The sequence below is a fragment of the Gavia stellata genome, chromosome 6 (genome assembly GCF_030936135.1).
Source record: "Gavia stellata isolate bGavSte3 chromosome 6, bGavSte3.hap2, whole genome shotgun sequence".
In the NCBI taxonomy this organism is placed as follows: Eukaryota; Metazoa; Chordata; class Aves; order Gaviiformes; family Gaviidae; genus Gavia; species Gavia stellata.
Genome location: NC_082599.1, coordinates 3,312,980 through 3,339,425, shown reverse-complemented (window position 1 = coordinate 3,339,425; position 26,446 = coordinate 3,312,980). Strand labels below are relative to the sequence as shown.

At 54.2% G+C, this 26,446-nt stretch overlaps 3 protein-coding genes across 4 annotated transcripts; 2 read left to right on the top strand and 1 right to left on the bottom strand.

The window, feature by feature from the left end:
• Positions 1-1,115: 1,115 nt before the first annotated feature.
• Positions 1,116-17,643, bottom strand: GUK1 (guanylate kinase 1). 2 transcript variants are annotated; one of them, XM_059818670.1, is made up of 8 exons: positions 17,617-17,643; positions 10,168-10,281; positions 8,315-8,356; positions 7,069-7,165; positions 3,176-3,314; positions 2,137-2,221; positions 1,734-1,819; positions 1,116-1,287 (listed from the first exon to the last, which is right to left on the bottom strand). In XM_059818670.1, exons 2-8 carry the CDS (start codon positions 10,277-10,279, stop codon positions 1,252-1,254), a joined length of 597 nt encoding a protein of 198 aa, XP_059674653.1. In that variant the 5' UTR covers positions 10,280-10,281; positions 17,617-17,643; the 3' UTR covers positions 1,116-1,251. The 2 variants fall into 2 exon arrangements, with proteins under 2 accessions (XP_059674653.1, XP_059674652.1); XM_059818669.1 differs by lacking the exon at positions 17,617-17,643 and adding an exon at positions 16,777-16,816.
• Positions 17,003-18,261, top strand: MRPL55 (mitochondrial ribosomal protein L55). The gene is made up of 4 exons (XM_059818672.1): positions 17,003-17,009; positions 17,544-17,652; positions 17,799-17,988; positions 18,063-18,261. The coding sequence occupies exons 2-4, from the start codon at positions 17,627-17,629 to the stop codon at positions 18,204-18,206; spliced, it is 360 nt and encodes a 119-aa protein (XP_059674655.1). The 5' UTR covers positions 17,003-17,009; positions 17,544-17,626; the 3' UTR covers positions 18,207-18,261.
• Positions 18,262-19,584: 1,323 nt separating this feature from the next.
• C6H1orf35 (chromosome 6 C1orf35 homolog) lies at positions 19,585-23,284 on the top strand. Its single transcript, XM_059818952.1, has 8 exons — positions 19,585-19,689; positions 19,815-19,968; positions 20,050-20,095; positions 20,188-20,270; positions 20,417-20,489; positions 21,522-21,592; positions 21,895-22,035; positions 22,304-23,284. The coding sequence occupies exons 1-8, from the start codon at positions 19,596-19,598 to the stop codon at positions 22,560-22,562; spliced, it is 921 nt and encodes a 306-aa protein (XP_059674935.1). The 5' UTR covers positions 19,585-19,595; the 3' UTR covers positions 22,563-23,284.
• The last annotated feature ends 3,162 nt before the right edge of the window (positions 23,285-26,446 follow it).

The window sequence follows — 26,446 nt, the reverse complement described above, 5'->3', positions numbered from 1 at the left end:
TTCCCTGCAGCCCAAAACCAGGTTAACCACCTGGAGGTACCAGGTGCAACTTCGCTCGTCTCTCTCCCACACTCACCTCTGGTAAAGGTTGGGGTGCTTCGAGTATAGGGGCTCAGTGAGGAACCAGCCCCTCCAAGGAGGCTCAGGATATGACCTGCTGGAGGTACCAAAGGGCTCAGAAGTTATGTGACAGCATCAACGTTAAGGCTGAAGAAAACTGGGGGAATGAAGCGCAAAGCATCCTCCCAGCCCCCGTCAGGAAAAGCTCTCTACGTCTCAAGCCAGGGACCAGTACGTGGGACAGCGGCTAGATCAGATGGATCCCTCCTAGGAAAAGGGATTTATTGCTGCCCTTGAGCACGTCATCCAAAAAGGCTGCACAGCTTGGGAAGGAAATCTTTTCTCCCCCATCTTGGAGGTATAAGAACATCTAAAAATCTACCTGCACCTAAACTCAAGTGGAACAACAAGTACATGTGAATGACAAGATTGCTGCCAGGGTGGCAGAGGAGAAGCTCAGAGTACTTTTCCCACAGAAAAAAGGACAGCAGATAGATCATATCCTGCAACCATTCCCTTCTCCTCTCAGCTTATTAAACAAACCCATCTGTTCACAAGGACTGCGGTTAGAGCAGCCGAGACGTGCCAATGTGCTTCTCTTGCCACAGCGACACAACAAAACACTGCAGAGGCTGAGGGCGGCAGGCGCAGACGATCGGAAATGCCCAGAGGAGCTGTAGCCAGATCTGCAAAGGGAAGCAGGAACCAGAGGGAGCAAGAGGATGCCAACACTTGTGACATCAGGAGCCAGTAAAGATGGGAACCCCTCCATCTGCAGGTGGAAGTGGGGGTCACATCAATCTAAGTAGCTCCCCTACTGCAAATGGCATTAGCTGGGCACAACATGTACCTCCACAAATACAGCAGTGGGATCCTAAGCCACGTGCCAGGGCTGCAGCTGCCCAGACAGCACCTCTATAGCCTCACAGAATGGCTCTGCCCTTCGGCAGCAGATGCTGTGCAATCGCTTCCAAAGCATCCGCCCGATGTACCAACCTGGGAGAGCCCACGCTGAGCGTGGGGCGAACAGAAACACAAGCCTGACCGGGTTTAGTTTTCTTTCCTTTTAATAGAAACATCCTAGAGTAACTTGGGAGGAGGATCAGCCTAAAGGGAATGTCTCTCAGAATAAAACAATGTGACGTGCTTCGGGAATGATGTGCAAAGTTATAACGTCCAAGCAGGCTCAGCTCAGGACTTCCTGGATTCTTGGGTCTTCTTGATTTCCTGCAAGGACATCAGGAAAACAACTGAGCATCTGCCACTCTTTGGGAACAACTTGCAGTTTCACAGCTCTGACCATGAGCAATCATCTCCTCAGACCAGCTCCACACGACCAAGCCCGGCGTTTACACACAAGCCTTTAGGGACAAGGCAAGGTTTGTCTTAGAGGCTCTTCAGAAACAGCACACCCCTTCCACACTGTCCAGGGACATATGTTTATTTTGCCCCTAACCCAGTATCGCGCTGGATCTGTTTCCCACTCTTAGGCCACTGATCTAGTATCACTCATACACGATCTGTGCTCAACTACATCACTCAGCAGCTCAAAATAGATCAAGTGTAGGTATGTGGTCACATCTCTGTGGCTGCCTATAGACAGACCCTCACCTGCTCAGCCTAGATGTCATACCTGCCCGGGGAGCGAGGCAGAAAAGCCCCAAACGACTCACCTCCAGGAGTATCTCCTTCAATTCGGAGTAGGCTTTTTCTAAATCATCATTAATAATGACCAAGTCAAACAGGCCAGGCTCTTTACCTAGGGAAGGAGACAAAGACAGAGGAGTTAGAGAACGTGTTCCTTCCCTGCGTCATCCCTCCTGCATGACCTGAGTTCCTGTGGCATTTTAGTATTATTATTTCAGCCACTGCTAATGCACTTCTCTGCCAAGCACCCAGAAGGAACTGCAGTGGGAAATGATGCAGCATGGTGCTTGGAACCAGCTCAGCTAATGTCCAAGCCCATCCAGCACTCCTCGGAAAACACAAGTCAGATACTAGTGCAAAAAACCAGCTCCTAAATCAGCAACGTGTCCCCTCTCCCTGTGCACATCACTCAAAGGCCCCTAGACTTACTAAGTTCCAAATCTACGCGTGCTGCAGTCAAACGCTTCAGTAAACTTTCTTCTGTCTCAGTCTTTCGGTCACGTAGTCTTTTTTCCTAAATCCAATGACAAATATATTAAAGAAATACGTGTTCCAAATGCTGCACGCAGAAACCACCACCCACCCCGCAAGCCAGTGCTGTCTGCCATTTGCCACTGACGGCGACCACGGGCACGTGAGATAACACTCTGCAAAGGGTGAGAGCCCAGAGCAAACCAGTGGCCAAGCTGGGTTGGGGCTCAAGATGTCCTCTCCAGAGCTCAGGTTCCCAGTCTCTTTTTTCCTGCCCTGTATCTTGGTTTTTTGCAGGTACTGCTGGGAGATGAAATTTCTCTGCTGGGCTCTGGCATCCAGTGCTGTTGGGTTCCTCCTCCACAAACTCGGTGAGAAACATGGACTGCCTGATCTACTGAGAACAAGAGGGGAGAGCCAGGAGTCGTGGGCTTTGCTGCCACGTACTCCTTGCATGGCTTCAGCAAGTCGCATACATGCATCTGCATCCCTCTCTGAACCATGACAGTGACTTCACTTCTCCAAGAGGCACACTGCGATCATTAATTACGTAGGGCCTCGTAAGACCAGAGGGGTATAGGATTTCCGGTGCTACAGAGAACCAGCTTCCCTCGGTTTAACTTTAATATTCTGGAGGCAAGTCTCAGCACAAAAATCTCCTTTTCTGCCCAGTGTAAGCACAACTAATGCTTTTAAAGGCTGACCACGCTGCAAGGGAGTCTATAACTCAATGCAGACAAACAGGCCGAGGTGTAGAAACTGAGAAACTGTACAGGAGGGACTCAAAAAACAGGACACAGGAAGATTTATCCCTGGGAGCCAGAGGCTGGGGAGTTAGACGGACAGAGGTAACAGTGTGCTCAGAAATGTCCTCCCTACCTATTCTACGGCCCTTAAAAACATACAGATGAATCAACGAGGGGGGAACCCCCACCGCTTCAGAGCAAGACGCTGATTACCTCTAACTGCCTAACGGCAAAGGAAGGCGGTCGCTCACCAAGATGTCTATGGACGGAGGCTGCACGGAGATGTAGATGGGGTTCAGGTCTGTCCTCTTGATGTTCTTTACGCCCTGGATGTCGATGTCGAGGACGCAGATCTGGTTCCGGGCCTGAACAGCCTGCACTGCACCTTTACTGGGGACAGAGCAAAGAGGGAAGGGGTCAGAGCGTCCAGCCACAGCAGTGGGGGTTTGGTGTGTCCCCCTCCAGCAGCAGGTCTTCACCTTACAGGGCTCCCCTGTGCCCAATTTGTGGCAGGAGAGAAGAGAGAGCCTGGTCTGCTCTTGCTAGACAGTTTCTCTTTCCCCAAGCGTCCTCTGGGTCCCTGGGGTGGAGCAGGGACCTGCTGTCTCCCGCTACAGAGGCTGGCAAAACCATGATGGAAGGTGTGGAAATGGATAATGTGCGCCTATCCCATAAGCAGTGGGGCTCGGGTACAGTCCGTAAAGCTCCTGCCTTTGACAAACACAGGAGCAACCTTCACCAAAGAGCAAAAAACACTGAGAACTTTTCTTCTCCAGAGATCCACTGATTTCTGTACCCATGCGCTCTCCTGAAGGATGCTTGATGGAGATGGATGTTCCTGCCTGGGTCGCAAGATGCACAATTAAGAAAATATTTTTTTAAGTGGCGGCTCCCATATGTCATTAAAGACAGTATCTCTTCCCCAACATGGGGGCATTGCCTGGAGCTTGTTCCTGAACACCTACAACTCTCCCTTGAAAAGCAGCAACGCCAACCCTCTCCTGGTGCACTGGAGGTACCTGGATTAGTTACTGGGTAGCAGCCCTCTTGAGGGACTTTTCAGTCGATATTTGCACAGTGCTGGGCACTGATCCTCCCTCAAGCCAGGGCTCCGTGGCATAATGGACAGTGTGGAGAGAAGCCCTGCCAGGAGCTCAGAGGTAGCACTGCAGGTTTTGAGGTGAAGTCAGGAGGTCATGCAATGGAAGCAGAGATGAAGAGAAAACACTGCCCTACAGCCAATTTCTAACTTGCTCGATTCCCTGCCCATACCCAGGGCACCTCGTTGGACCTCAGCCCATCACCCTGCGCCACCAAGGTTTGCTCCCTGATGCCTTCTGCAAAGATGTGCTGAAAACAGACTCCCTTAAACAAATGCTTCTGTGTTGTCCTACACCCCTGGAACAGGGAGTCACAGCTCTGAGGGAACAGGATTTGGGACTCCCAGCCCTCCTCCCACAGCTCTCACCAGCCCCGCTCCTGGCTGTGCCAGCTGGGGAAGACAGGGTCTTCACCTGCACGGAGAGAAAGCACCCGTGGGTGTCACGCAGCAGCTCTGCTCACGGCCACAGCTCTGCTGTGGTGGGGTGTGAGCAGAGGAAGATGTGACAGCACAGACGGAGAGTCCTGAACCCATGGGTACCACAGCTACACAACAGCTCGCTGCAAACACAGCCGGACAGGACAGAGGCAGCGCAAGCAGAAGGAGCCTCTGGGAGGAACAGGGAGCAGAACCGAGATGGGGAAAGCTGTAAAGACTTCTGGGAGCCTGCATGCCCAGAAAAGCCCCAACGAACAGAGATGAGCAGTGGAGCAGCCTGATACAGCAACGCTGTGAGCTCCTCACGCTGGACGGTGGGGAAGAGCAGGCAGACAGGCAGCCTTGGGGTCCCGCAGCTGGTCTGGTCAGTGCAGCACGGCCGACTGCCTGCAGAGACACTGCTGTGACGGGGTCACGCAGGAGGGTGGAGGCGGCTGGTGACTTTCCTCCTGACCTGGGAGTCCCACAACCCAAGTCACAAACCCCAACAAGAGGGAGAAAGCTGAAGCGAAGCTGCAAGACCAGCACTGTGCCCTATACGGAGGTTTGCTGCCTTGCCCGGGTGGGCAGCAGCGAGAGCCCGGATCTGAGGACTGTCTACCGCAAATCCACAAAAACTCCCCAAAATGGCCTGTTTTGCCTTGTGAAAGCCCCAGGCTTCATCTGCTATCACCAGGTATCAACTAACTCCCGCTACAACCTATCTACAAAGAGCCAGCAGCTCTCAGAGCCCTGAGAAAGAGACCCTGTGCCTGCACTCTGATTTCAGCCTCTAATTTAAGGTGGCTTCAAAGAAATTCTAGTTTCTGTGGGCAGGACTCAGTGCTATCCCACAGACAGGGCCCTTTCAGGGCTCTTAAATTAAACAATTAATTTTTAGTTATTCATTATTATTAGCTGATGAGATTTAGGGAGCAGAAAGGATTGGTGAAAACTTCAACTATTCTGATAAGCATGAGGGACCCTTCATTTTATCACACATCTGATTAGAAATATCCTTAGGCACCTCTAGAGGAAACATAGGCTTGGGGAGTTTCCGTATTTATTTTGTTTGCAAACTAGTCTTTATTGCTGAGATGGTTTGGGTTAATTACAGCCTCCCACCCTGCATGCCTACCACCACAGGCAGAGCACAGGCAGCATGAATATGTAGAGGGAAGCAAAGATGAAAGTGAGGGCCAGGGAGAAAAGCACCTCAGAAACAAACCCAAACACGTCATTTAATTTGGTTAAAGTATCAAATTCCCGCAAATTTCAAGGAAATTGGCTGAGGAGAGATGTCTTCTCAGCACCCACTCCAAGGAAAAGGCACCAATATCAACTCCACCTACGTATCAGGCATCAGAAAGCAGCCGTCTCCTCCACGTTCCAGCCAGCTGGATTAAGCAGGACACGTTTGAAGGAAGGAAGCCTATCCTACGCAGGATGAAGCCAGGGATTAAGGAGCTTGAACTCAGTCTCTCCTTGGTGCTGGGTATTTGGAAGATGAGCTGTCAGGTTTTGCTTCTCTTGCCAAACCAGCAACACTGGAAGTAGCAAGGCCAGGGCAGGGGATTCTGCTCCTCCATCAGCCTCAGAGGGAGCACAGCCAGACCCCTGCGAGACTGCCCTTAGCTGCGGTGACAGCAGTATGACACCTCTGCGTGTCACATTGAAATATCTACGTTACTGAAATGCAAAATCACCAACCGTTCCTTCAGAGCTGTACACCTACAGCACGTTCAGTCTGGGGGCCTTACGTTGGCACCTCCCATAAGGAAACCAGCCTCAGAAGGGAACTTTGCCATCTCCAGAAAATGCTCAAAAAAGCACATTCAGCTCTTTAAGAAATGTAAGTCTTCCTGAAAAGCATTTCAGGCAAATTTCTTTAATGCAACTAATTAAATATCTCAAGAAACATTTAACTTTCCTCCTTAGCAGATCCTTTACTATAGTGCCACAATTTTCTCACTATAATTATATAGGATATCTGACTTCTAATTAACATTGCAGCTTAATGTCTTATTGATCATCAGCTCCAATGCCGAGGGCAATGCTATTTTAAAATCCACCTAACTCTTTAGCCCCAGTCAAGGGTGCCATGCGATTTATCCATTCGTAAGCAGCCATTTTACCAAAGCAGCACACATACTTGTTTCACAACAGCCAATACATATATCAGCGCTTCTGCTCCTGAAGTCATCGTATTCAGACCATTAAGCAAGGTAGGGATAATGAGAGTAAGTCTCCATTCTGCCCACTACTCTCTGCAAGCACTTGGAAAACATTAAGGAGTGTCAACAGTCTGTGAAAATCACCCCTGTGCAAGAAAAGTGTTAAACATATGAACTACTTCAGCAGCCCTCAAACACTAGAGGCTACAGAGAATCTCATAGCGTAACAATGATTTCATTATGATGAGCTAACTCTCTGCAAGAGTTAATCTTGCCGTCTTAATAAAGCTGACAAGGACCCCGCTACCAAAATGAAAGTCTTTGCTTATGGCAAGAATCTACATGTTTTGGGGGAAAACAGTGACACTAAGTTAAAATATTTTTTCCTTCACCATCGTCTCAGCTCCCGGCACCACCTGGGTTCAGCAGCAACAGTGTCTGAACTGCATACCTCGTCCCGTACATATTTCCAGAGAACTCTGCGTGCTCGATGAATTCACCAGCATCAATTTCTTTCTGCATTTCCTCTCTGGTCACAAAGTGGTAATCTGGATCAGGAAAACAGGAAAAATAGCCAGAAATTAACAGCTTTGAAGGTAAAGTCCATGGTCAAAATGACACCCATGGGTGCTTAGGGGAGAAGTAACTTAAAATCTGCTTCAGACAATGTTGGCAGACTGCAGATATCTACTTCCTAATTACGGTATATGGCATCGCAATTGCCCAGACACCTGCTCGAAAGGTTTTGGAGCTTTCTGTGTGGCCAAAAATGCTGCTGTACCCCCTTTTTAATACACATCCCCCTTTCTGGTGCAGTGGGAACCTCCCCCCTCTCCCCACAGATGTGGAACAGCAGGACTGCCAAGGCCCTTAATTTGAAAGCATTTATGATTAAAGACTAGAATGGGACAAGAGAGAGAGGGGGAGATAAAAGGGAGCATCAAAATCAAACAAGCTAAAAAGGAACGTTTCTCTATCTTTTGTTATAATTCCTCCCTTTCACTTCAGAGTGAAAACTGCCATCGGAAGTTAAGTGCAAACCTCATTTGATTCTTTCTGGAATACGCAAACAAACCAGGAAACAGAAAAGCAGCTAGCCAGCTGCACACAAGCTATTAATACAGATAAAGGCATCTCATTAAGCACTTGCATTTCCCAAAGCAGCGTGCATTTGAGGTATCTCACCAGAGCTACCTGGCAGTTTGGAAAAATCAAGCCACTGAATGCCCAAGTATGGACCAGGGCGCTTAAACCGAGAGCCCCGCTTTGGGAATGTCGGTCAGCAAGTCACAGAGACGGTGTCTAGAAATGAAAACTGGCAGCACGTGCTGCGCCTCTGTTAACGTTTCGCCGCTTAATTAATTTTTGGGTTTTTTCTGTACATCCCTCTGATATCGTTTCTCCAACGCATGGTACATGCTGCAGAACAGCGGTGAACAGCTACGGTCTCATTGTCACTGAGATGAAGAACAAAAAGGTGTGTTATGTACGCATGTTTATATACACATATACATACACACTCTCAAATACATCATTACTGAATGTCTGCCTAAGGAAATGCACCCTACAAACATAAATGTAAGACTAACTTATCTGCTAGCAGGGATTCATGCATGCGCTTCACATAAAAACTTAAAATTTTTCAGAGGAATTATCTGCCGAGTCCGATGAGACAGGCCCAGCTGCAACACACTCACCTTTGCCATTGACTTCTCCAGGTCTTGGCTGCCTCGTGGTATCTGTAAGCAAAAGACAGCCTTGTAAATTTTGTAGATCGCCCAAGGAAGTAATAGTATCAAAGAAATAAAAGCACACAGGCAGCAGATTAACACAATCACGTAGTAAGCTGATCCTCTATTTAAAATTATCAAAGCTTCTGGAATCAGCTAGTGTAACACACAACGACATGCAGGATCGGCCTTTAATTGAAGAATCCTAGATAATCTGAAAACAATCAATTAAGATTGCTAGGGGCTGAGCGGTCAGTGTGGGACTTACCAGGCTGGGCTTCATTTTCAGCTCTGCTACAGCCTTCCTGTGTAATCCTAGACACGTTATTTGGACCTCTGTCTCAGTTCAGGTGAATTAGCGGTGCCCTACTTCGCAGAGCTATCTTCATTTTAAAAGATCATGCAGCACCTACATAGGTGCTTAAAATAGCCAGATTTAATGAATAAGGGCAAATTCCTGCATGAGGTAGGTGAATAAATCGGACAGCCTTTAAACCCTGTTGGAAGTTGTTCAGACTAGTATTATTTTAAGCACATGCTCTGCAAACCAAAAAGGAGCTGGCGGTCATCAAGGAGGGCAATGCCGATTATTTTATTTAGAACCGGCAGGAGTTAACCTAATGCAGTAAGGCTCTGATCACCTCTAAGTTTTTATAAAGCACCAGTTGCCAAGGTCTAAGTGGCCTATGGAGACTTCGAAAAAAAATATCTACCAAGAGGCAACCTTGGGGAAAACGATAAGATTTAGTTTGGAGCGAGATGAGAGATTCATTTGAATCAAGAGCATAGGATGAAACACACGAAAGATAATTTTAAGGTTTTTTCATCTCCAGTAACATTAAATTTTTAAACATCCAGTATTTGCCCTTTTATGGTAGAACGAATCCAGATCTCAAAGAAGGGATTTCATTTGCAGTATCCAAAGCATTAGGACAGTAAAAAAACATTTTGGTAAAGTACTTAAAATCACCTTGCAGAGCTCCAGGGAAAATCAGGCGAATGAGCTGTGGACACAGCCCAGGCTCTGAGGGTAACCTTTAAGGTGTCACTCAAGAAAAAGGAAACAAAATTAGTATTGCAACAGGCAAGCTGCCTGAAGAAAATTCCCTCTACTTACTCTGTTGTGGACACAGGAGGACTTCAGCACTGCCTGCAGACTGCAGGCAGGCGTGAGTGGACCGAACCGGCCAGCCAGGGGTTATTTTCACATTACAGGGAACCATCCCAGGCAGAAAAAAAAAAGGACCCTTGGCCAGCACTTAGTGACTGACATAGAAAAAATCAACACACCACCAGAGCGATGGCAGGAGGAGGAACGTACGCAGGTGATGGGGCAAACTGTTTCAGTGACTCACCCGGCAACGAGATGGACTTCACGAAACTCTTTAATTTTAAATCTGAGACTCTGGTATGCAGCCCCTGGGCTGTTAAAATCCCCTTCAGCTCCCATAAGTGAATCGAAAGAATTGGCTTTTGAAGCAGAGGTTGGGGGGGGGGGTGGATTTTGTTGCTTTCAGAGTCAAGAATCACTCAGAAAAATCTCATCACCACTGTGAGCTGCGTTTGGGGGTGTGGGGAGTCACCAGACCTGGAAAGCATGCGGTTCCAGACAAATCTTAGACTTGCCACTCAATACCAGTAGTAAAAGGCGCCCTGCCCTGACTTATTTAAACATCCCAAAGAGCCCACAGACAGACTAGGACACAGGCAAGCCACAGAAGCCTGTTATCTGGGGCACGAACACGGCTACAGAAGCAGGCTCTGGGCTAGCAGCCCTAAACTCCTTCATTGCCCCTCCCCAGAGACACACAGATACTCACGGGAGACGCTGAAGCCGAAGATGTTCTCATAATCTTTAAGCAATTTCTTTAACAAAGTGCTCTTCCCTGCACCTGATGGGCCACTAAGAACCACTGGTCTCGGTCCCTGCATGGCTAGGGAGACAGAAAAATACGTGTCTGGTTAGAAACACCCATGAAAAAACACAGCTATAGATTCCCAGGAGTGCTCAGCCCCACAAAACAGCATCTATCCTTTACCCTCGGACACAGGTTTCTGCAGGCAAATCTGAAAAGATGAGAAATCACAAGCCTAGAGCTGATAGGAAGTAACTGAGCGTGCAGGAGATACCAGGGAAATTCAAAGAACTATTAAATTAGCAAACTGGCCGCAGACAGCGGGAGCTGCCACCTCTGTACTGCTGCAAAAGATCTGGGCTGGGAGCCCTGAGGACTCGGATATCGTTTTGGAAAGCAGACAGTGGAGGCCACCAGCAAGGCAGCAGGACAGCTTCACCTTGCTTTGCTGCTGGACCCAATTCTTACCTGGGGAACAAATACCTTGTACAAACAAAGGACACTTATCACTGCAGCGTGAACACTTGTTCTCAAGAGACTGAGGTTAAACTCATAGGACATAAACCAAAGGAGGAGGAAACTGGGCTCCAGCTGCCACTAAACTGGGATACTTCAAGCCAGTTCTGTCCTAGCTCTGTTCTCTGTCACCAGGGTTGGGTCCCTCTGGGACCCAAATCCTAGGGAAGACTTTCTCAAACAGGAGGAAAATGTTGTCTGTGCCTGCTGGCATCTGGAAATATCACGGGACATCCACACACGCTGGGCCCGGACGTAATACTTGTCCTTACTGATAGAGGTGTAGTCATAGCCACTTCCATTTCACAGGGAGGGGCCTTGAGGAGTGTTTGTAGGAGATGCTGGCAAGAAAAAAGGGCAGAAATCAGCCAGTGTTACACATACGCAGCTCTGACTGAGGGATGGGATGCCCAGGAGATCGTCGTACCTCTTACGCCACCCATTTACATCCTAACGAGTACAAACTGCGAGCCTATGATGGACAGTTAAATGTTTCCTATCAGTCCTGGGATAAATATCCACATGCAAAGCCTTTACCTTAAGCAGACGAGGTACTGAAGCCTAGACCCAGAAGCCCAGCGCGTCCTCCACCACTAAACCCCAAAGCCTTGCAACAGCGGTCTGAACACGGGTGTGGATCTGGGACACGAACATGCTTTGGGATTTATTTCCATATTTCCTGGAGCGCTAACTCCAGCTCAAGGTGTCTCGTGGCAAGAGAGAAGGGTTTGGTTCCTGGTACAGGGAAAAAAAGGCAGCCTGGGGCCACACAGACCTTTCTGCAGCTGTTTCTTCAGCCAGAAAGAAAAAAACTGGGCGTTTTCATGTGCTTGCCTCTCTGGGGAGGAAGAAACGTTAATAATTAACGTGTGAATAAAGAAGAAAATCCTGTACGACAGTGCAGGGGGTACCACTGGGGACCCTCAGCCATCAACAGCAATTCAGCAGCTTCTAAAACAGAGGTGATGACGAGAGCGGAACAAATCAAACAAGCCTATTCTATTTCTCCTATTTAAAAACAATTACTTTCTGCAAGCAGTAAAGCCCCTGGAAATGCATTAATTTTTTTTTTAACCTCATCGGCTGGGTGCGGCCTCAGGAACAATCAGCCGACAGACAGTATAATACCTTTCCATTTTAAATTAGATCATAGCAATGTCACCCTGACCTTCCAAATCACTTTTTAAACAGACTTAAGCCAAATGCCATCTCTTACAAAATCAGCCACGGATCGTGCAGCGGGCTAATCTAGCCGGGTTGCCTCCCTGACCCCAGTCTGCGTGAGCTGGACACCTCCCCAGCCCTAAATCCCTCCTGCACAGCTCTGCGATCACGCAGACACCCATCAGGCAGCACTACAGCTAGCAAATTATACGAGTTTTTCGTCTGTTCCCCAAGGATGCTTTGTACTTCTCTGACTAGAGTTTATCCTTGTACGAAAGGACGGTGTATTATTAATACACAAAGTCCACCCACATTAAATCACCATCCTAAAGGAAACTCTTGTTTGTTTTTTTTTTTTTTTTGCTGTAAGTGTCCTCGAGGTGCTGCAGCCCCAGAGACCCACCAGATCAGACGTTTTCCAGGGACCTCAGAGGACTGATCCCATTGTATGAGCATGGCCACATTGCTGGATTAGGCTCCATCATCCGAAAACCACGACGAGGCCAAACAAACTCTAAAAAGTCCTTTTGGGGACCTGTCCTACCTTTCCCTTAGCCCTGGAGCTTTGATAATTTCCAAATCTCACAGGTTTTGCCTCAATGTTCAATACCAAGAGAGGAAAGCAGGCCCTCCTGCACCTCCTCACCAGCAAAATGCTATTCAGTGCTTGCAGCAAGGAAGCAGAGGGGCCCTTGCCAAGCTGTCCAAAGCATCTCTCCTCCTCTTCTGCCCCTGCCAGCTCCTCTCACCCACAGAAAAAAAACAGGTGAGCCCTGACCATTGCTTGCGAAACACTCCAGGAGAGGAGCTACACAAAATTTGTCACCCTCCCGTTATCCCAGTGCACTTCGTAACATGGCTGCTCCCGAAAGACGCTCCTTCATCGCACGCCGGCTTCCTCGGCCACCACATGGGACATTCGGATGCCAGCATGGACTCTGCCTGGGCGTTTCACGGCTTCCTCTCCACCATGATCCGGCTGTGCCAACAAGAGCTGCTCCGGACACATAAGTCCCAGTCCCTGCCTGCAGATCCCAGCCAGGATGCTCACATCCCAGCTAGAGGGAAAAAGGAGCTTTCCTCTCTCCCCCGTCAAAATTTCATCTGCCCTTTAGCAGGCACAGATAGGAAAAAGGGAATTTAAAGCTGCCCAAATCACTTACAACCATTTCATTCAACACCAGACAAATGGGGAAGGGGTAAGGGGAATGGGCAGAGCGCCAGCTGGGAGCAGGCTCCAACCTTTTGCATCCTTACCTTTTGCTTTTACTCCCTTTCAGCCAAGGTATAAAGACCAGCCCCTCGCAGCGGCAACAGGCTCGCAACCGAGTCAGCCGGCAGAAAGCTGGGCTATTTGTGATCTGCCTAAAGCCTTAATTACCGACCCGCAATTTTAAGGTGGCCAATGAAAACCGCTCGCTGGTCTTTAATCTCCTCTTGTGGTTTCTTCTCCGCTCCCTGCTCTCCCGGCTGGTAAAGCTGCAGTCACACACCGCTAACGGGTGCCGGCACATGCCAGCCTGGCGCTTCGGCAAACAGCAAAACTGTCCCCATCTCTGCACGTAACCTCACATGTCCCCGCAGTCACCAACATAAACGCACACGGGGAAGACCTGGTATCTGTGGGTCAGAGGGAGGTGCGGTACCTCCTGGGTGAGACCACTGGCTCATTCAGGTCAGAAGGGGCCTCGGGAGGTCTCCAGCCCACCCTCCTCCTCAAACATGGCATGTCTTTAGCTGGTGATCAAGTGGTGGTGCCCAGAAACACCAAGAACGGATGGGCCCTTAGATAGCATCGATGGACATCGGGCGTAAAACCCAGGCTATGAAGCTGCTACGCTCACATTACGCACCCAACAGTTGGGTGGTTGAGGCAACTCTTCTAGAAAATCACTCAGTCTTGGTTTTAGCCAGGATTTCCCCTTCGGCAGACAACGCTCCTCTTCTTTTGGACCAAAGTCCGCACGGCTGTTGCCTCCAACCACTGCTTCGCCTCAGGGCAACAATGAGGCTACTTATCCACCATGAAGGCGACAGGGAAACTCCTCCTCTTGCCCACGCAGATCCAAACCCAAGCCTCCCAACAGCACGTCCCAGCACCTTCGCAGTGGGACCCTGCAGGGTCTGTGCCACCTTGACGCTGGCAGTGCTTTTCTGCCTGAAAGAGCACGGGTGGGGACCAGGGGAAGATAGACATGCTCTCCTGTACCCTACTCCCTTTTTTCTCCCAAAATACTCGGAACTAAAGTGAGAAAAGACACACGGGTTGCAACCACAGGTCTCACTTCTTTGAGAAACGGGCTAAAAATAAACCAAAAGACTTGCAGGTGCTTCCTCTTGCCTCCCTCCAAATGTATCCCTTCTCCTTTGCTGCAGCTCCACAGAGGAAAACAAAACTTAATTTAGAGGATAAAAAAAGCCAATTCCACTGCCAGATGAAGGGGCTGGGCCCTCGTGGGCGGCAGACGGCAAACACCCGGCTGGCAAACTGGGAATCTGTGCCAGCCGAGAGCAAAACCAGCTCCCACGGAGCAATTTCAGAAGACACGGTGCGGGATTTTGGGGGCAGCTGCTCGGGGCCAGAGAGAAGGATGAAGACGTCCTGGAAGAGTGAACAGAAGAGAGGCTCTCTGCCTCGAGACGCGAGCAGCGCAGATGTGGGAGCGGGTGCCCTCTCCTCCACCATCAGATTTGGCTACACGCGCGCCCTGACCCCAAGGGATCGCTCGTAGCGATGAGCTGGTCTGCACACCGATGTTACTGTCCTCACCGGGCTCCTCCGCTTCCCCGTCAAACACAGCTCCTCTCCCTCTGGCAGCCTGAAGCCCTCAAAAACCACAAGTAAAGCGCCAAAAAAGCCCGAGAAACCAGATCTGGTGGATATGGGGCTTTTTAAACCTCCTGTTTGGTTCCCAGCCCTGTAAGGCATCTGCGCACCACATTTTCAATCCGTCTGCAGCAGTAACATTACAGGTACATATTTATTTTGAGCAGAAGTTCTTTTTTTTTCCCGTTTGCTCAGATTTCGGCATTTTCAGAGCAGGCGACCTGCAAATATCTAGCACAGAGGGTCTCTCACCTCCAGTGGGTTACCCCTAAAACGGTTTTGGATTCAGCCTAACCACCACATATCACCTAAACCACAGCAGGCTGGAGTTGATCGGCCAGAGAGCAGCGCGGCTATTTAATAAAGACCCTCATATTTGGGGAGGTGCCACACCCAGGTCTGAGGACAAACGGCCACGCAGACCCCGCCGGGCTCCACAAAGACAAGGTGGTCACCGAAGGGGGACGCAGGAGGTTGTCACTAGGGCAAGGAACGTTTCTCGGTTCGCTCCCGCCTGCTAAACTCGCCCTGGATTTTAACTGGGAGGCGGCAACACAACCAGTAAGGCAAAGGACAGACATCATGAGAGTTAAACAAAATTAATGCTGATTAGCAGAGAGGCTTTAAAGAGAAGGTACAGCCCCCGTACAAAGTAGAAAAGAAGATTAAAGGACAGTTTCCCTGGAGCCCCAAGAAAGGTCTCGTGGATTAGGATTATAATCCCATTCCCTATTTTTAGCAGGTTCATTATAAAGCTGCAGCTCCCACCTTTCTAAGTTTTGGGACACTTTCTGAAAATCCAGCCCAGCTACAGTAACACAATAAAGTTTAACATTATCAGAGAGCAGGCGAATGCTCGGTGTCTGCGAGGAGCCCTGAGGGCAGGACGTCCCCTCTGGCGCGTCAGATAGCACCGGCTGCTCCAAAGGCCACAGTCCCGGATCCAGGCTTGTTAAGTCAGGGAATGGGTGGGTGAAAGCTCCGGGGCTTCATTTGCAGTTTCCCAGCACACAGAGACCGTGCAGGACAGCTGGGCTCAGAGGTCCTGCCCCAACAGCCAGTGGGTTGCTTAAATAACGGCAATTATTTGCAATACTGAAACAGGAGCAGAGCATCCCCACCGTGGTACCCAGAGCTGGTGGGACCACTCAGCCACCTTCTTCCTGGAAATAATTATCTACGAAGCGCTAATTAGCCCCTCCACTGGCTGCACTGATTTGTGCTCCTCGCTTTGCAGGGAGCAACGATGCAGCAGGAGGAATAGGAACCGCGTGGCTCAAGGTCACCGCAGAAATCAGCTAGGTCCAGGCCACAGATGAGGCCAGGAGTCACTCCAAGACTATGTCCTCCTGCAGAACTGGACCAGTTTAACCAACCGACTGGTTTGAGCCAGTTTACCCAGCTGGGTAAACGTCTACAGAGGTGAAGCTCAGACAGGTGTGGTTTTGCCATCCGCTTCCCCTCATGTACACTGCGTTTCACCACGGAGAGCTTTATTTTTGGACACCAGAAGGGCGGTAACCCCAAATCCCCCCCGTCTCACCTCACCGTCTCGCACAGTACCCACAAAACCCAACCGATTCAGCCTCCAAACCCCCGTTTGGCTTAGCTAACCGGGGAGGGGGGACCGGGGCATCTCAGAGCCACCCCCCAAGCAGCGCAGTGATGGGGACCCGGCGCGGCTGGAGGGACGGGGACGCCGTCATCCCGGGGGGGGGCTCAAGCCTGTCCCACCGCCCGCACCCACGGCCGTCCTGCGCGGGCAGAGCGGCACACACGCCGGCGCTGGCAGGCGCGATGGGGGAGCTCAGCATCCCCAGGCCGGCCGCGGCTCAGCCCCCCTCAGCCAGGACCAGCACCCTCAGGCCGGCACCTCAGCACCGCAGGGCCGGCGGGGCCCCCTCAGGGCCGGCGGGGCCCCCTCAGGAGCCCAGCGAGGGGCTCCGCACCCCCGAGGACGGCGCCATCGCCCCGCGGCCGGCGGGGCCTCACCACACCCCCCCCGCCCACCCCAGCCGGGACGGGCCCCTCAGGGCGGGCGGGACCCCCCGCCCCGCCGCGCTCACCCGCCGCCCGGGCGATGGCGCCGCGCAGCCGCCGCCAGCTCATGGGGGGGGGCGGGGGGGGGGGGTGTGTGAGTCGGTCCCGGCAGCCCCCGCGGCCCCGCGCCGCCGCCACGCGCCCTGACGTCAGCAGGGGGGAAGAGGAGCGCTGCGCGCCGGAGGGTGCGGTCACGTGAGCGGAGGGCGGCGGGGCAGACCACCAGCGCGGGCCGGGTGGGGGGCGCCGGGACCGAGCAGTACGGGGCGGGGGGGGCACGGCGGTAATGGGGGCGCCTGGGGCTGAACCATGATGGCGGCTGGCGGGGGGGGGGGGGGGTGTCAGCTCTGGGCCGCGCCATGATGCGGGGGGGGGGGGGGGCGCGTTGGGCCGAACCACAGCGCGGTGGGGAGAGCCGGGGGAGGGTGTGTGTCATGCTGGGCTGAACCACTGCGAGGCGGGGGGGGCTGTCTTGGGCCGAACCACCATGGGGGCGGGGGGGGCATGGTGGGGCTGAACCATGACGCGGGCGGGGGGAGCATGGTGGGGCTGAACCATGACGCGGGCGGGGGGGGCCATGGTGGGGCTGAACCATGACGCGGGCGGGGGGAGCATGGTGGGGCTGAACCATGACGTGGGCGGGGAGGGGGGAGCATGGTGGGGCTGAACCGTGGCAGGAGGAGCCATCATGGGGCTGATATATGATGGGAATGGGACCGGGGGGGCCGCACTGTGGTGGGTACACGGGGCTGTCACCGCCCCATCCACCCCAGGAGAGCTCCTTGTCCCCCAGGGTGTCCCCAGGACGCTGCCTCACCTCCTGGTCCGTCTGTGGGGGCCTACCTGGAGGACCCGGCCTCGCTCACCTGCAGCGGGATGGCGGCCGTGAACCGGGCACTGAGGTGAGCATGGCGGCGGTGGCGGTGATCCCCCGGGAGAGCGACCGTGTCCCTCAGCAGGAGCCTCAGTGGGGCTGGGTTTCGTTTAACCCGCCACCGTGACCCCTCGCAACCCCGACTGACTGCGGTCCCCTTTGCCTTCCCGCCAGCGCCCTGCGCCTCGACGCCGTCCCCAGGCTGCTGCCGGCCATCGCCGTCTCCAGCCGCAGCAACTCCAACCGCGCCTCCATCTCCCACCTCCACAGGCAGCTCTACGGCCGGCTCTACCCCGTCCTCCTGGTCAAGACCGACGGCTCCACCGTCCGCCTCCGCTACAAAGAGCCGAAGAGGATCCTCATGGTAAGGCGGGAGGCGGGTGGGGGCAGGCGGGGGGCGAGGCGAGGCCCCGGGGGGCTTCACGCCGTCCCCCTCAGCTGCCCCTGGACAGCAACGCGCTGCCCGAGGCGGAGCGCAAGGCCCGGCTGCGGAGGCAGTTCCCCAGCAGGCCGAAGGCCGAGACGGAGGAGACCTTCGAGGGCATCGACCTGGGCACCTACAAGCGGTTCTGGAAGAAGTGAGGCTCTGAAATAAAATTTGAAATAGTAATAATAATAATAAAGCCGGGAAACGAGTCGTCGTGCTGCAGTTCTGTGGGGTTTTGGCCTCGGCTCCTGACTGAGGGGGCACCGCCGGGAGCTCCGCGGCTCCCCCCCCGCCCCCCGCTCGATGGTGCAGTGGTACCGCCCGCTTCGCAAACACTCCGCCCGCCCCCCCCCCCACCCCCCCCCCCCGCCGCTGAGCGCGGTGGTAGCGGCCGGGGCGGGGCGAGAGGGCGCGCGGGCCCCGCGGCCCGGAGCGGCGCGCGAGGTGCGTGTTTGGGGGGGGGGGGGGCGGGAGCCGGGCCGGGGGGGAGGGGGGGGGGGCGTGTGTGGCCCCGCGGTTTGCAGCCGCCTTCTCCTCTCCCCCCGCCCTTCCCGGGGTGCCGGGTGTGCGGCCCCCGGGCCGTGTCACTACCCCTCCGCGCCGTGCAACACCCCCCCGGGCCGTGTGCCCCCCCCCACCCCCCCCACCCCCCGGGTCGTGCAACTTTCCCCGCGCCGAGACCCGCCCCCCCCCCCCCCCCCCCGGTCCCGGTCGTGCATCCTCCCCTCGACCTGTACAACCTCCCCCCCGCGTCCGTGCAACCGCCCCCCCCAAACCGTGCAACCCCCTCCCCCAGGCCGTGCTCCCCCCCCCCAAACCGTGCAACCCCCTCCCCAGGCCGTGCACCCCCCCTCAAACCGTGCAACCCCCCCCCCCAGGCCGTGCACCCCCCCCAAACCGTGCTCCCCCCCCCAAACCGTGCAACCCCCTCCCCAGGCCGTGCCCCCCCCCGCCTGTGGCTTGTGCACCCCCCCCAAACCGTGCACCCCCCACAAACCGTACACCCCCCCCAGGCCGTGCACCCCCCCCAAACCGTGCAACCCCCCCCCCCAGGCCGTGCACACCCCCCAAACCGTGCACCCCCATACCTCTGGCTTGTGCACCCCCCCCCCAGGCCGTGCACCCCCCACAAACCGTGCAACCCCCTCCCCAGGCCGTACCCCCCCCGCCTGTGGCTTGTGCACCCCCCCCCAAACCGTGCACCCCCCCGCCTGTGGCTTGTGCACCCCCCCCAAACCGTGCAAACCCCCCCCAGGCCGTACACCCCCCCCAAACCGTGCCCCCCCCCCCAGGCCGTGCACCCCCCAAACCGTGTACCCCCCCCAAATCGTGCACGCACACCCCCCCCAAGGCTGTGCATCACCCCCGGGGCTTTGCCACCCCCTCCGGCTCCGGCTCTGGGGGGGGGTGTGTGCACATTTGCTTCCCCCCACCTCCAGGAGCCCCCCCAGGGCCGCACGGAGGAGCGGGGGGGGGCAACGCGGGGCTGATCCCTTCCAGGTCCATCCCCCCCCCGCCCTGACACCGCCGTGGGCTGCGGCACCATGTTCGGCTCCTCCCGAGGGGGGGTCCGGGGGGGGCAGGACCAGTTCAGCTGGGAGGACGTCAAGACGGACAAACAGCGTGAAAACTACCTGGGTGAGGGCTGACCCCCCCCGTGTGTGCCCCCCCCCTCAACCCCCGACGCGGTTTTGGGGTGCGGGTGGAGGGTTTTGGGTGCGAGGACCTGTTGTGTTGTTTTTGGGGGGGTGTCTTTCCCTCAGGGAACTCGCTGATGGCGCCGGTGGGCCGCTGGCAGAAGGGGAAGGACCTGACCTGGTACGCCAAGGGCAAGAAGGAGACGGGCCCCCCCTTGTCCCGCGAGGAAGAGCTGGCCGCCGTCCGCCTGGCCGAGCGGGAGGCCATGATGGCAGCCCTGTGAGTCTACACCCCCCCCCCCCAAAAAAAAGGGGGTGCAAAGCATCCCCCCCCCCCCATCACCTGCTGTGTGCTCCACAGGGGCTACAAGAACGTGAAGAGGCAGCCCAGCGGCCTCAGCAAGGAGGTAAGGGGGTCCCCGCGTCCCCTCACGCCCCTGTGTGTCCCCCCCGCTGTCTTTTTTTGGGGGACACACGCACAGGCTGCTCCCCCCCCCAGGAGCTGGCGGAGGTCTGCAAGCGGGAGGGCGGCGAGCGGGACGAGAAGGACGTGGACCGGGTGGTGGGCCTGGGCAGCGCCAGGTACGGGGCGGGGGGTCCGGCGGCGAAGGGCCGCGTGGTGGGGGGCGGGTTGCGCTTCCCCGTTTTGACGCTTTTTTGGTTTTGGGGGGGTGTTTTCTTTCTCTTTTTCATTTCGCGACTCGCTGGCGGCCGCGTCTTCTCCCCAGCGGCAGCGCCGGCCGGGTGATGCTCTCCAAGGAGGACAAGGAGGCGGCCAAGATGGGGCTCTCCGTCTTCACGGTACGGCGCCGGGGCGGGACGGGGTTTAAAAAAACAGGCGGGAAAAGGGAAAAGGCCCCGCTCGGCGCGGGGGATGCTGCCTGCCGAAGAGCCCTGCGAGAGCGACCCGGGGCCTGTTTGCGCAGCGTTCAGTTGCGGGGGTTCAACTTGGAAGCAGCTCGTGCGGGTGTTTTAATTGTTTTTCCAAATTTAACCTAAATTCGATTTAAATTTTTTCAAATTTAATTTTAAAACCCTTTTCCAAATTCAATTGGGATTCATTTTTTCCAAATTTAATTCAATTTGGATTTATTTTTCCAAATTTAATTTATTTTCTTAATTTTTTTCCAAATTTAATTTAATTGGGGCTTAGTTTTATTCTTCAAATTTTAATTTATGTTTATTTTTCAAATTTAATTTTATTTTTCCAAATTTAATTTTGATTTATTTTCCCAAATCTAATGTCTTTTTTAAGTTTTTTTCCAAATTTAATTTAATGGAGATTTAATTCTATTTTTTCAAGATTTAATTTAGATTTAATTTTCAAATTTAATTTTTTCCCCAAATTTAATTGAATTTGGATTTAATGTTTTCCAAATTTAATTTAGCTTTGCTTTATTTTTCCAAATTTAATTTTCAATTTTTTTCAAAATTTAATGTAATTGGGATTTTACTTTATTTTTTCCAAATTCAATTTAGATTTATTTTTTCAAATTTAATTTTTAATTTTTTTCTAAATTTAATTCAATTGTGATTTAATGCTTTCCAAATTTATCTTTGATTTATTTTTCCAAATTTATTTTTTTCCCAAATTTTAATGTTCTTTTTTCCAAATTTAATTTAGATTTCTTTTTTCAAATTCAATCCAATTTTTCAATTTTTCCCAAATTTAATTCAATTTGGATGTCATTTTTTCCCAATTTTAATTTCATTTTGATTGATTTTTTCCAAACGAATTTTAATTTTTAAAGGGCGAAAGTCCCTTTTCCCTGTAATTCGAAGCTAGGGGCTCACTGACTCACTCCGTATTTTCCCCCCTCGTTCCAACCCTAGCACCAGAAGGTCTCCAGCAGCCCCGAGACATCCGTCTCCAAGAAGAAGGAGGAGAAAGTGGAGGAGAAACGGTGAGGACGGGGACCGCCTCTTTGGTGGGAAACCCCCAGAAATGGTCTTTTTTGGGGGGACACTAGTTTGCAAAACACTTCTCTGGCTCCCTTTGGCATCGGGCTTGTTCTGCATCCGCCTGAATCACCTCCCAAACCCTCTGGTTTGTCCCCAAAATCTCTTTTTTGGAGGAGAACCTTGGCCAAGGAGGGAGGTGGCGGGATGCACGTTGCGGGGGAGGGATGGGGATGAGTTTTTGGAGGAGCCGGAGGGCTGAGCAGGGCAGTGATCCGATCCTCCCTGCTTGATCTTTTCCCTGCAGACTGGAGGGTGGCAAGAAATCCAGAAAGGAGAAAAAGAAAAAGAAAAAGAAGAAACATAAGAAGGAGAAGAAGAAGGAGAAGCATCACAAGAGGGATGCTGCTCCGTCGTCCTCCGATTCTTCTCCCAACCAGGATGAGAGGTAGCTGGGTTGGGATAAAGGCTGAGCCCCAGTCGTGGGGAGGGGGACCGGGACGAGGGTACCCCCCGGTCCAGGTCCCCCTCCCCACGACCGGGACTTGCAGGGCATCATTGCTGGAAAAACGGGATGAAGGATTTAGGAGAGCCACGAGGTTGTAGCCGACATCAGGATTCCCCGTCGGCATCTCCCGGCTTTCCAAAATGCCTTTTTCATCCCCAAAATTGGCTCGTCGGCATCCCCAATCTCACTTTCTCCTCCATCCCCGTAGGCACCACCGAAGGAAAACCCAGCAGCGTCCCGAGACGTCGCGGCACGGCGGCCGGCGTCGGCATGACACGGATTCCTCTGCCAGCAGCCGGGATTCTGGCAGGAGCCCCTCGCGCCATCCTGCCCGTCGGCGGAGCCGGAGCAGGGACGGCCGCACTCGGCACCCGTCCCCACAGCGCAAGGGGAGGAAGAGGAGCAGGAGCAGGTCCCCTCCGTCCCGCGGGGTCAGGCAACGCCACGACACCGATTCGGGTGACTGAGGCGGCGGCTGGGGTTTTTCCAGGGAGATCTCACATAGGCTATATATTTTTTAAGGTAATTAAATTAAAAAAGCCGCAGCTCTGCGGTTGCCGGGGCTGAGTCTGGCAAAGGGCATTATGTTTTGCGATGCCAGCTGCCCCTGCCCTGCCCGCAGCTCCTGCCTTCAACCCGGGGCTCCCCCCCGCTGTTGATCCCAGCCGTGGAGGGGGCAGCAGGCGCCCGGACACCCTTCTCGCTCCCTGCATCTGTCCGTCCAGGCATGTTGTAGCGCGGAGGATGCTGTGGGGTGGGTGCCAGCGCTGGGACGGTTCCGGCTGCGATGCTGGAAACGCTGCAGATGCCTCATATTTACATAGAGAGACTTTGGATGCAGTTACTATTATATATTTTTTTTAATACCTTCTTTTAATGCCCTCAAATAACTGCCAGTGAAGTGGCTGGAGGAGAGTTTCTTTCCTTAAACCCTTAAGTTCATCAGCTGCAAAATAAAACCCGGGGCTCACGTGCTGCCGGGAGGGTTTTTGTGGCTCAAGGGGCTTTGTGGCTCAAGCAGCTGCGGGCGGGGGTGAGGGATGTTCCTTTTGGTTGAGAAACAGCCTTTTTCGATAAAAAAAAAAAAAAAACAGGAAACTGCCCTAATTAAGGGCTACGAGGAGAATCTCTCAAGTAATTCCTCAGCTGATGGGGAGAAGATGGATGGGGCTGGGGCACCTCCCGTAGATGTTTTCCCTGGTGCTGTCCACCCCGCAGCGGGGCAGGGAGCAGCGGGCTCCGTTCCCATCCAGGGTTTTAAACCTCAGAACATAAACACTCGTGTTTATGTGCTTGGCGCACCAAGGAGGGGGGATGGATTTTTACGTCAATAAATAGAAATACTGATCCAAATGGAGAGGGATGGTCCCGAGCAGCTCCAGAGCATTGCCGGCTGCCGGAGTGGCCGTGCCAAGCACGAGGGCCTCGTTTGTGTAATTAATGATGCAATTTCTCCTGCTTAAGACAGGGTGGTTTTGTGTGTCTTGGCGGACAAAAGCCTTGGGCTGGGGACCAGCCTCGCTTGGCGCTTCGGCAGCATTGCCAGGGGGTCTTCTGTCATCTCAGCGGCCGTGCCATCGCCCTGCCCACGGCCGGGCGGGAGGGACGGGGGTGCGGAGCCGCGCTGCCGGCGCGGGGTGGGACCAGGCGTGCCCGGTGTGGGACAAGGGCAGCATTCATCGTGGGGGGGACACGCAGCGGGATCAGGGCGATGAGCTGAAATAAAGCCCTTCTGTCCCGCTCCCCTTCCTGGCTGCGAGCACGTGCTTAACCCCGCCGAGGCGGGCAGCGGGAGATGCTGCAGCGCGGTTGTAAGCTTTGGTGACTTCCCTCCCACCCCATGATGCTTTTTTTGGGGGGGTTGACAACCTTTTGGCAGGGTCACGGGGCTATTCCTCTCGGTCTGAGCAGCTGCAGCCCCAGATCCAGCTCGGGGACCTCCTCCGTGGCTGCCCACGGGGCACAAGTCGGGTAGCCCTGAGCCCACGCACTCCCTAGCCGGAGGCTCTGAGCCTGCCCGGCTCGGGGTCACCGTCCTGGGGAGTTTTGGGGTCCAGGCTGCGACTGGTGCCTGCTGGGAGCATCCCGGTGCAGGGCAGCGGTGGGGACGGCGGAGCAGGGCTGTGCGTAACGGGAACTCAGCCCCGGGAGCTCCAGGCCAAAAAGGGAACTATGGGAGAGCTGAAACAGCACTGGGAGCAGAGGAAAAAAACCCAAGAGGCCACACAAATCCCAGTGTCCCACTCCGAGTCACACTCCCACTTCCCCCTGCCTTCATCTTCCAAGCGGATGGGATGGATGGTCCTGGCAGGGCCGGGCTCTGCCGGGGTGATTCGCACCCGCAGCTCCAAGCGGGTGTCCCAGCGGGGGGCAGCTGGTGCCGGAGGAGGGTGTTGATGTGCCAAGCCCGATGCCGGAGGGGCCGCAGCACGGCTACCCCAGTGCAGTTCAGCCTGGCCCGGGGGGCTCCCTGGCCCAGCTTTCTCCTGCCTTCCAGGGAGGTCGCACCTCTTGCAGCTCTGCCGCAGTTCGTGCCGTTCGTGGGGCCACCCGAGCTCTACCCGCACCGAGGGAACGGGATGGATGGAGCAGCACAACCCACGGGGATGAGGGGAGGCAGGGAGGACTCGGGGGCTGTCTCCCGCAGTTCGTGAATGAGCCGGGGGAGCACACGGAGGGTCAGAGGGAAGCCCCCACGGTGGCCCGCGGCACCCAGGGCTGTGTCCCCTCCTGTGGTCCCCGCTTTTGACCCCACAGAGAGGAATCGGGCAGCAGCTCTTACCCCTCGCACATCTGAAGGAGGCACCCATGCCTATTCCGCACTCAAAACCGAGACCCGAGCACCGCAGTTTGAGAAATGCGGACAAGATAAGAATGCGGGTGAGTGGGGGTGAAGGAGCCCGGCCCCATCCCCACCCCAGGACTGCACACCCCACCTACCTCCCGAGCTGTGGCACCGGTTCCCGGGTGGACAGAGGAGGAAGGAACTGCACACCAGCTGCAGCGCTTGGCCCTGCCGAAGGGAGCCGGCGTTTCGTGCTCGCCCTTTTCCCTGGGCGTGAGCTGGCTGGCTGGCTGGCCAAAATCCCCGGGGGCCCGGCCGAGCCCAGAACAGAGCAAAGCCTGTGCTGCCCCGAGCAGATGGACAACTCAACTCCCACAGCTCTCTGATCTCAGATAACATCAGCACATTCCCTGTCTCTTCCTCCTTCCAGCCCTGGCCAGCAGCAAATTCTGCATGTAGAGGAGCAGGATCGGCAGCGTGGCCAGGGCAGTCCGGACACCGCACAGCCCCTGTGCCGACATGCCTTGGGTGAAAACCATCGCTTTGGAGGAGCCTCTCCGCTGCCGATGGGGTCCGGGTGCTGTGTCACAGCAGGTCATCCGCCTTTAGGGATGGAGGACGAGAGAGAGGAGTGGGGAGCTCTGCTTACTTCAGCAGCACCAACTGACACCAACAGAATCACAGAATCACTACGGTTGGAAAAGCCCTGTAAGATCATCAAGTCCAACCGTCAACACCAGCACGGCCACTAAACCATGTCCCACAATGCCTCGTCCACACGTTCCTTGAACACCTCCAGAGCTGGCCCTTCAAGTTCAATTCCCTCCCAAAACAGGAATAGATGTCCTGCCCTACCAGGCATATAAAGATCCCAATTCAGAGCTTGAAATTCAAGGCCAGACGAACGGCTTCAGAAGAATAACCTGACTTACAGGAGTTTTGTAATCCTTTGTCATCATTTGCCCAATACTATTTTCCCTTTACTACCGAGCCAAGCACAAGGAACAGACACGGGGCTCAGGCAGCCCTTGCTGGGAAACAGCAGCCCCAGCTGCAGACAGGGCAGAGAAGACACCCACCTCACCCAACGGGCCTCTGCGCGAGAGCCTTAGGAAAAACCCGTGCTGAGGGTGAGGGCTGGTCTGTGCACGCACACGTTACGCAGCTGCTGTGCTGCTCGAAGGACTCAGAGAGGAAACAAAACCTGGGGAGTGAGGGGAAGCGTAATCTGTTGAACAGAGCTCAGGAGATCATCCAAAAAGCCAGCTCTCGCGTTACACCGAGAAAGCAGATGCCAGGTCAAGAGCCTACAGGGAGAGCAGCGCTCCCGTCCCCTCTGACACCCACCCGCAGCCCCAGGTTTCCCCACTAGGGAGGCTGCTCTCTAACCTGCAAAATACACTTTCCATCTTACAGTTTTCCAGCCTGGGTAAGGGGGAATATGCTCCAACTCTGGCCAGGAAAAACAGCCGGCAGCTGCCGAGCAGCCCAAGTGTGACCATCAGCGGTGAGAAGCTGTAGCTGATGGGGGAAGGTAGGACAATCGGTGGGGAGGAGCTCTGTCCC